At 37.8% G+C, this 10,767-nt stretch overlaps 1 protein-coding gene across 1 annotated transcript; it reads right to left on the minus strand.

Annotated features, from left to right (window-relative positions):
- Window positions 1-1,537: 1,537 nt before the first annotated feature.
- Window positions 1,538-8,779, minus strand: LOC307131990 (extracellular calcium-sensing receptor-like; the record flags this gene model as incomplete). Its single annotated transcript, XM_079826124.1, has 6 exons — window positions 1,538-2,451; window positions 2,547-2,670; window positions 6,939-7,166; window positions 7,263-8,018; window positions 8,116-8,404; window positions 8,571-8,779. The coding sequence occupies 6 exons, from the start codon at window positions 8,777-8,779 to the stop codon at window positions 1,538-1,540; spliced, it is 2,520 nt and encodes an 839-aa protein (XP_079682250.1).
- Between the last annotated feature and the right edge of the window lie 1,988 nt (window positions 8,780-10,767).

Here is a 10,767-nt window from a genome sequence, read left to right on the forward strand (position 1 = left end):
CTACCTTATCAGTTGGGCTAGCGGCTCGAGTGACAGCGCAAATAGCATTGGGGATAAAGGACACCCTTGCCTTGTGCCTCGTAAACTATAGGGTAGAGAATGCACTCCAATAGTTACAACAGAAGCCGTAGGGTTTTTATATAAAACCCCTAGTATGTTCACAAAGCCTTTGCCAAAGCCATACAAATCTAAATACGACCAGTTCCACTCCAGCCTGTTAAATGCTTTCTCTGCATCCAAGTAAAGAACTGCAGCTGGAGTGGGACAATGACGTGCAGTAGTCTTCGAATGTTATCTGCGGCTAATCTACTTGGCATAAAGCCGGTCTGATCTGGATGAAGTAATTTACTTATATACCACTGTAATCACAAGGCCAGAATTATGGCATATATTTTTATATCCTGTTTAACAAACTAATGGGTCTGTAATTTGCACCAACTGAATTATCTTCTTTGGGTATCAATGTTATAAGCACTGTATTCATCTGTGGGTGAAAGATACCAACCTCTACCGCTGCATAGATGGCCGTCAGAAAGACAGGCAGAGTAGATCAAAATATTTAAGAAATAACTCTGCCGGGATCCCGTCTAAGCCTTTTGCTTTGCCTTTCTTAGCACCTTGTAGCGCCCCTTTAAGTCCCTCCAAGGTAACTGGAGTCCTTTAAATGGGTGATTATGTCAATGCAGGCTTTCGTCTGACTTTGCTTCAAGACCTGTCCTCTAACTTTGCGATTTTCAAGGTGAGGCTTTGTTGCTCTGTTGCGCACATGTTTAGATCTTTCTTCATCTGTAGTGTCTCACCCTGCATCTTAATGTCTACCTTTGATACCAAGTCGCGTACCGTCTTTGTTTGAGATTGAACTTCTTGGCAGAGCTCAATCAGGAAGGAAATTTACATCCCCCATATCCATTCATATTGCATTCTGAATCGTAGTTTCAAGTGATATTTGTTGTTTTGAAAGCACCTCTTCAATGGCGTTGGTCAGATTAGCCTCAGTGCTTGCTAGCTTCATCTTTTTCTTCCTACACAAATTTGTATTTTGATGATCTAAATGAGACCTTGACTACACTCTGTTTAAACAGAGTGGCAGTGCACATTTATTTTTCTGTGGCCACAAAAAATACCCTTATTAAGTGTTAGCTGGACAAACAGATTAATTTATTGTAATATTAATTCAGCTACATCAAGTTAATTTGATTTATATTATGATTTATCAAGTTATGATTAATTATTCATATTTCCCTTTTGTGCTCATTTTATACAAGGGTTAGGCATTTCATAAATTTGTCAGGATTTCAACACTGTATCCTCTTTATATAGTATAACCTCAGATATGATAAATGTTGAATTTATGTCCGAGACAGTATGTAGGTTGTTAATGTCTGCATATTTTTGTTAAAAGTCTGTATTGTACCAGTTTATATTAAATATTTTTGTAAATTTAATAAATCAGTAAAAACTTTATCTTTTGTCTTTGAATAAACAATAATAATAAAAAAAACATTCCAATGTTAATAAAGACATGTTAGTTTATTACTCAGCAGGACTTGGATGTTGTTTTCCCCATTATATTTTGCTTTGTATTTTGTTCAGGCTTAAACAGAATGACATAACATTTAGGTGCAAATATGCAGAATAGTAAACCGAAGCTTGAGGCTAAAATGGCAAATATCTCCACAGCTACAGTGAATTTTCCAGGAGAACTTACATAAGCTGGAATAAATGTGATCCATACAGCACAGAAAATGAGCATACTGAATGTGATGAATTTGGCTTCATTGAAGTTATCAGGAAGCATGCGAGCCAGAAAAGCTAGAAGGAAGCACAACACAGCCAGTAGGCCAATATAACCCAGCACAGCCCAGAATCCTATAGTAGAACCCAGGCTGCACTCAAGAATGATATTTTCCTTATAATATTTCATATTTTTGTGAGGAAATGGAGGGGACATTGTTAGCCAAATGACACAGATAAGAACCTGTACAAGGGTAAATGCAAGAACACTGAGTCGCTGTTGTGAAGGTCCAAACCATTTCATGACATTACTTCCTGGAATTGTAGCCTTGAAGGCCATTAATACTACTATTGTTTTCCCCAGAACACAGGAGATACAGAGGACAAAAGTGATCCCAAACACTGTATGACGCAACATACAGGACCACTCAGTGGGTCGTCCAATGAAAGTAAGTGAACAGAGGAAACACAGAGACAATGAGAAGAGCAGCAGGAAGCTCAGCTCTGAGTTGTTTGCTTTTACTATGGGGGTGTCCTTCTTGTTGTAAAACAGGATGGCCACCATCACAGTTAATCCTACTCCAAACATTGAGAAAAATACTAGCACTATACTCATCACTTCTGTGAATGACAGAAACTCTACAGTTTTAAACAGACATTTATTTTTCTCAGCATTAGACCAGTATTCACTTGGACACTGCTTGCAGTTATTTGAATCTGGAAAAGGAAGTTGTAAATTACTAGTCAGAAAAAAAGGAAAGCAATTTCATTTATGAGCAGTAAAAGAGTAGCTAACCAATTTTAAAGATTACCTGTCTCATTGCTGATTTCTCCTTCTGCACATGGAATACAGTCGTAACAGCAGACAGGTCTATCGTTGTGTGCAGCCTTTCTAGTGCCTGGAGGACAGCTCTCACTGCACACAGACCTTGGCTTCTGCATTAAAAAAATTACCTTGATATATTTATACTTAATCTGAAAAAATATTAATTTATTAGTAATAGTGATTACAGAATTTTGCCACTTTGAATCATGAATTATGATAATGTATTATTGTGAATGCTGTAGAAGTTCTATTATAGAAGTTGAGCACATGCACACACACACAAAAAAACCTAAACTTTTTAACCTCTTAACTGTCACCCCCCTTTTTGAGAATACACATGAAAATGCACTATCCAAACTTAAAGGGCTGTAATTCAAGAATGCTTTGGAATATAGACCAAAGTTTGGTCTCGTTTTAAAGACGACGTTCTGCAGATTATTGCTGAAGTAAAAGCAATTCAAAATATGAAAGTATGAAATAGTTATGGAAGTTTAAATTTACTGTAAATGAAAAATACTGTACTAAATATTTTTTATTTCATATAAAATATATATTTTACAAAAAAGCATTTACTCTAAAATTACTATAAAATCAAAGCCATATGTCTAACCAATTTGTGTTCCAAATTTGAAGTTGATATCACCAAACTTGAAGTCCCCATGAGATTTTGTTTAGGGTGCTGTACCAAAAATAGCCCCCGGGTGTCATTCAAATTCCATTTATTGTTGTTTTGATGCATCTTCCTGTAAATTTCTGTCCAAATATTACTTCCATCACAAAACAGTCACCAAATATGGACCCTTGAGACTCAGACCTTTCCGACAATATGCGTTTTGTCAAGATTGGAAAAGATTTTGAATATAAAGTAGTTAAAATAATTGTTGTAATATGAAACATGACAGCGCCCACTAGGGGAGGAGCCCACTAGAATAATTTAGAGTAACGTTTCCATGGCAACACAATGTCCGATTTCAAAACGGTTTACACAGGATGAATTTTGAGTTTGTAAGCTTTCAAATGATACCTAATTTGTGATAATTACTTAAATATATGATATGAAAAAAAAGGCGATCAAAAAAAGAGCACCAGCAGTCAAAGGGTTAAGGAAGCAACTGATATTTTGTTTGTAAGTTTTACTAATTGAATTGTTATACAGGCCTGGTTTCACGGACATGGTTTAGAATAAGCCATGATTAGGCCTTAGTTCAATAAGGACATTTAAGTATTTTTTATAAATATATAAAAAAATATCTGGTGTGCATCTTGAGACAAAACAATGACAGTGACACATTGTAAAATATACAGTTAAAATCGCTAAAAACTGTAAAACAAAAATAAAAAAAAATAGTCTGGGACCAGACTTAAACCTTGTCTGTGAAACCGGGGGACAGTGTAATAAAAACCTTATTGCCATATTTCCAGTGCTAATTAATGTAATGAAGTGCCATAAATTTGACATATGAAGAATGTTTAACCCTGTCTATCAGGAATGTAATCTAATGATGTAATGTTAATTTCCATATTGATTCAGAAACACTTTACAATAAGCTTTACATTAGTTGATGCATTAGGTATGAACCTTCATTAATACATTTTTATAATAAAGTAAAGTTAAAGTTTAAATTAAGTTTATTTAATGCATTATGAACAAACATAAAAAAACAAGAAATGCTAATAAAATATTACTTATTTATTATTAGTTGTTTATTGTTCAAGATAGTCTTAAGCCTTAACTAATGTTAATTAATCAAAAAATCTTGTTAAGTGTTGACTCTAGATGTTGAAGTTAATGGCAGTTAAAGGTGTCATGAACTGGCTTTTTTTTTTTTTATACTGTTGTCTGAGGTCAACTTATGACGTTCGCGTGGTTTTTACATTCAAAAACATCATAATGAATAAGTAATAGGCTACTTTCTGCCTTGGTTTTGAGGCTCTCTGAAAAACGGTCGGTTTTGGTGGGCTTGCCGCACTGAAGACTTGGAAGTAAACGCCCACGGCTAGGATTGGATAAGATTTGCATATTTAATGAGCTTCTGCTCACCTGTCAGTGACAGCGTGTGGTAAACGGCAACCGGAATGAATCACCCAACCCACAGCCAGGGCTCGCAAAATGTCCCTATCAAACAAACACAATGATTCATCTCTCATCCACCCGTGATTGATTGGAATGTTATTTCTGTATAATTTCGCCCGATCATCAGTGGATATAACTGCGAACCGTACACACACACGCGCGTGTATCACCCAATAACACCTTCTCCAGCCTGTGACAGCGTGCTAAGGTATGTAATCAATAGATATCAAACGATCTGTAACAATGCAATACTAACACATGTACAAAAACATGTTTTACTCACTGTGGCGGGGTGGGCGTGGTCCCGCGAGGTCTGTAGCGGGAGAGAGAGGGCGGAGCCGAGCGGTCGGTAAGTAGGTCAAGTGCAAATGACGAACACCTGTCTCTGATTGCAGTAATTGGCGTGGAGAGACCGCATATAAGCGGCTGCTGGGAGAGAGATGGGAGAGAGAGTTCGACTGGGACTTGCCATCTGAGCTGCCAAAGCAGAGGAGAGTGACTGTGCTGAACCAGAGAGATCAACTAAAAGAGAGAGGAGTGAACCATTGACGATTGATGCGCCCTCGTGCAAGTCCCAGTCACGCCGACCCCGCCTTCTTCCTTCCTGTCCAAGAGTACTCTGAACCGCATTACACTGGTGCCGAAACCCGGGAAGGAAGGAAGAAGGCGGGGTCGGCGTGACTGGGACTTGCAACTTTATTAAGCAGTCTTTCTCATAAACAAACATAAATAACGCACGAGGGCGCATCAATCGTCAATGGTTCACTCCTCTCTCTTTTAGTTGATCTCTCTGGTTCAGCACAGTCACTCTCCTCTGCTTTGGCAGCTCAGATGGCAAGTCCCAGTCGAACTCTCTCTCCCATCTCTCTCCCAGCAGCCGCTTATATGCGGTCTCTCCACGCCAATTACTGCAATCAGAGACAGGTGTTCGTCATTTGCACTTGACCTACTTACCGACCGCTCGGCTCCGCCCTCTCTCTCCCGCTACAGACCTCGCGGGACCACGCCCACCCCGCCACACTCACATAAGTGTGTTGCACCGTTCCTGTCGGATCCAATATAGAAGGCACACCATTGTGTTTAATTTCAATATGTCTGCAAATCCAGTCTCGACCTCTATCTTGTTTACAATCGATTCCGCATTGTTTAGCTCCACGAGTCGGTGGGCGGGCTTGAATCGGTGCTTCTGCGTCCTACTACGTTACGTCAATTGGGTCGACATATTCTGAGATCTCTCGTTTTCTGGGCCTGGCGTCTATAAAAGCTTTTCTTTGACTAACAAGGACGTTTTCAGGTCTGAAACTTACAGGATATTCTTATATCACAATGAACTTTTATATACCAAAGGCTCAAAGGAGAGTGGATTTCTCAATTCATAACCACTTTAACTTATTTCAAACCAAATTGCATGCAAAAACTTGAATAGTTTTGTGTGGTGGAACCATATTATCTGTCCTAAACTTTCAATAAGTGCAGAGCTTTGAGAATAGGGTTTTATATTTACCCATGTCCTTCATGCCTCTCATAAAGGTCAATCCAAGTATTTCCTTTTGTAATTTTTCTTATTATGTTTCCTTAGTTTAAATCACTTAACTGTCACTGTCCCGCTAGTGGGGCACTTGGCACTCTTTTTATTTATCGCCTTTTTCATATTACATATTTTAGTAATCATCATAAATTAGGTATCATTCAAAAGTTTACAAACTCAAAAATCATTCTGTGAAAACCTTTTTGTTTTTTAAATTGGACATTGCGTTACTATGAAAGCGGTACTTTAAATTATTTCAGGGGCTCAATTTTAACTTCTTTATAATCAAAACATTTTTATAATATTTTCTATTCTTGACTAAACATATTGTAAAAGTCTCAAGGTTTAATATTTTTGATAAAAGTGTAGACAGAATTGATAGACAGAAATGTATTAATTTATTGTAAAAAAAAGAAATAATAATAATTAAAAAATGAAATGGAACGTGGGGGAAACCCAGTGCCTTTTTTTGGTACAATGCCAAAACAAAACCTCATAGTAGCTTCAATTTTTGTGATATCAACTTCAAATCGGACACAACTTGCTTAGACAATATGGCTTTGATTTGATAGTAATTTTAAGTAAAATGATTTTGTAAAATAAGTATTTTATATAAAATAAAATATTTAGTACAGTTGATTCACAGTAAATGTACACTTCCATAACTTTTCCATTCTTTCGTAAAAAGTAAAAAAAAATTCAACACTTCAACAATAATCTCCTGAGTGTCTTCTTTAAAACAAACCCTGTTGGACAAACAGATTACTTGCATTTACCTCTACCTGTCCTCCAGCCCAGATTATGTTTTGAGTGTTAAGCACAAAGCGCTGGTCAGGGGGCAGTGAGGCATCATAGTATCCCACTGATTTAAACTCTATTGATCCATCTGAATCCTGCTGCCAATTGACAACTTCATATTGGGCTACTGTGCCACCAGTGCTGTCAAACCACACATGATCTCCCGTCTTTATGGTGAAATTCACCATTTTCAGAGCCTCAACAAGCTAGAAGAAAAATACAATGACATTATCACTGAGGCATTTTAATATATTGTTCCCTCATTTTCTCCATTTTTATTAAACTGTCTTATAATCTTTTACCTGCTGTGGTTGTAATATCAGGCCTTTTTCACATCCTTCTTGTTCTTTGCATTTAAGTAGACTGTGTAGTGAATGAGCCACAGCATAAACTGCTTTGTAGACATTGCTTACATATCTTTGTTCAGGCACATCGTCATTGTAATTTTTTAGCAAAAGTAGATCTTCATATCTGCTGCAATTTAAGGCATATTGAGAATAATTCCCCTTAATCTGTGAACATGGAAATGCTGTTTTCCAAAATTCTTTTATAACATATTCTGCAAACCCTTCAACATTGATTTTTCTTTCTGCAAACCCCAGTGACCCTCCAAGCACACGGAAACTATTTGGAGTGATCAAACTCTTTACAGTTGTCCATGATTTCACACCAATCATTTGGAGGCCTGTAATGTTCTGAATACTTAACTGATCAATAAGTAAGCCCATCTCAGGAAGTGAAACAAATGCAACAATCACTTTTGCTGTGCTTTTTTTTATGGTGTCTACCACTTTCTGGAGTTTTTCTGTCTCTGTTCTGTAGAATTTTACAGAGTATTCCACACAAATCCCCTCCTCCTGGGCTATTTGTAGAAATATGGCCATTCCATAATTTCCATAGTCATTGTCACTGTTAACAGCTCCCACCCAAGACCAGCCAAAGTGCTTGACTATGTATACAAGTGCTGTGCTCTGATGGTAATCACTAGAAGTAGTCCTGAAAAACGAGGGGTGATCTTTCCTATTACTCAAACATTCACATGAGGCTGTGTGACTTATCTGAAAAAACAAAAAATACAAAACAAAAATGAGAACAGTAAACAGTGAATCATCAGTATGGTGATTATGTCAAACATTTGGTGTTATTGCTCCTTACCACTGGAATCTTAAAAGGTCCTGTAGTTCTAGACAGAATTACTGTTGCAGAAGACTCTGTTTCACCTATGATAGCATGTAAAGGAAACTTTCCATTGCATCTGTGTCCTAGTACAAACTCCTGACCATTCATCAGTCCCATAATTGCACTCATGGTAGAGAGTCTTGAACCACAGGTATCATATATCCGATAACCAATAGAGACATTTGGGAGCAAACTTTCACTTCTGTTAATCTCCTCAATGGCAAAGATCATAATTTGTGCCATTCGAAAATCTCTCAGATACACACTGTGAAATTAAAAATTTAATTATGAAAAAAAACAAAAACATTATGCTTTAAATGCCATTAATAAGTTATTCTAATAAAATGCATTTATAAGTATAATTCATTTTAATTTTAAATCTTTTTTGCTTTAAATACATTATCTTCTCTAGTGTTTCCAATATAACAAACCTGGAGCATGATAGCAGCTGAGGTTTTTTCGTAAACTCAAATGAAGGTAATGTTTCTATGCTGTGGACTGGAAAAAGTGCTCCAATGGTTATGTCTCCATCCTTGGAAAGCAGTGGATACAGAGGATCTCCCATTATTCGGCAAACAGTTTTTCCTAACTTCGTATGAAGTTGATGAAAGAGCAGGAGTGTGTAAAGAAAAAGAAGCATCCCAAAAATGTAACTCAACTGTGAATGTCAAATACAAATGACCTGATACAGTATTTGCACTTTTATAGACATAATTAGTATGGATGAATGATTGGGAACATAGCCAATAATATCATAAGTCAGGACACCAATCAGGTCAAGAAGGGGTGGAACAAAGTTTACAAAGGCTAATTAGTCTGATTTTCTCACATAGTCAGATGGTAAAATATTCTGAATATTAAATTAGCTAATATTCAGCAAAGCCTTACATATGTTGCTAGTTAACAAAATAAATCAACTGACACTGAATCACGTTTTAGATCTGCTACAGTGACTTTCTTTATTTTTCAAAGGCATGACATTTTGTAGTCATTTTGAATGTACACAAACAGAAATAAATACATTTTACCTTTTCAATGATGCTTCCCTGGTGAAAAAGGGTATACTTTATTGTATTTCATATAATATATTATCTTTTTTTACATCTTTAAATATATAACAAGTATATTAGCATCATATTTTCACAATACAACTTTTAACACACTTTAAAATAATTGTATTTTAGTATATTTTCTACAAATATGTTTTAGAAAAATATACTTAAAATTAAAGTTCTGTGTACTTTTTTAAAGTGTACTTATTTGAACATTATTTTAAAACATATTTTTAATATTTTTTACCCTGTATTTGTCACAGGCAGAGGGCACTTGCCTCCACTCTTATTTCTGTACCACTCTGAGGAGCAAACCATATACCCACAGTAGAAAGTAGAAAGCTAGCTAGCATCAGCACAGCCGTTTCTCATTCTCTCCAGCTTAGGCATGAACATTGAAAGGCTAGTTAACATCAACACAGCAAGTTCTCGTTCTCTCCAGCAGGGGCTCTGGTAGTGTGTAGCTAGTTAACATCAACACAGCAAGTTCTCGTTCTCTCCAGCAGGGGCTCTGGTAGTGGAAAGCTAGTTAACATCAACACAACAAGTTCTCGTTCTCTCCAGTAGAGGCTCTGGTAGTGGAAAGCTAGTTACCATCAACACAGCAAGTACCTGTTCTCTCCAGCAGGGGCTCTGGGGCAGTGGAAAGCTAGTTAGCATCAACACAAGTTCTCGTTCTCTCCAGTAGAGGCTCTGGTAGTGGAAAGCTTTGTTAACATCAACACAACAAGTTCTCGTTCTCTCCAGCAGGGGCTCTTGTAGTGGAAAGCTAGTTAGCATCAACACAGCAAGTGCCTGTTCTCTCCAGCAGGGGCTTGGGGCAGTGGACAGCTAGTTAGCATCAGCACAGCAAGTTCTCGTTCTCTCCAGCAGGGCCTCTGGGGCAGTGGAAAGCTAGTTAGCATCAACACAGCAAGTACCTGTTCTCTCCAGTAGGGGCTTGGGGCAGTGGACAGCTAGTTAGCATCAGCACAGCAAGTTTTCGTTCTCTCCAGCAGGAGCTCTGGGGCAGTGGAAAGCTAGTTAGCATCAACACAGCAAGTTCTCGTTCTCTCCAGCAGGGGCTTTGGTAGTGGAAAGCTAGTTAGCATCAACACAACAAGTACCTGTTCTCTCCAGCAGGGGCTCTGGTAGTGGAAAGCTAGTTAACATCAACACAACAAGTTCTCGTTCTCTCCAGTAGAGGCTCTGGTAGTGGAAAGCTAGTAACCATCAACACAGCAAGTACCTGTTCTCTCCAACAGAGGCTCTGGGGCAGTGGAAAGCTAGTTAGCATCAACACATGTTCTCGTTCTCTCCAGTAGAGGCTCTGGTAGTGGAAAGCTAGTTAGCATCTCCAGCAGGGGCTTGGGGCAGTGGGTGGCTAGTTAGCATCCAGGCAGCCACTGATTATAACACTCAGGGTTAACTCAAGTTACCAACATAACCCGCCCAAATCACAGGTGACTGATCATCTGGAACTGTAGTGGCTGTGACCAAACAAGAAAACACAGTCAAAGCACACATGTACACTCCAAACAGCAAGGGACTTCCCAATGTGAACACTTCAAAGAAACAGGATACTTCAAACAGTAAA

The sequence above is a fragment of the Gobio gobio genome, assembly GCF_949357685.1.
Source record: "Gobio gobio genome assembly, chromosome: 9".
NCBI lineage: Eukaryota > Metazoa > Chordata > Actinopteri > Cypriniformes > Gobionidae > Gobio > Gobio gobio.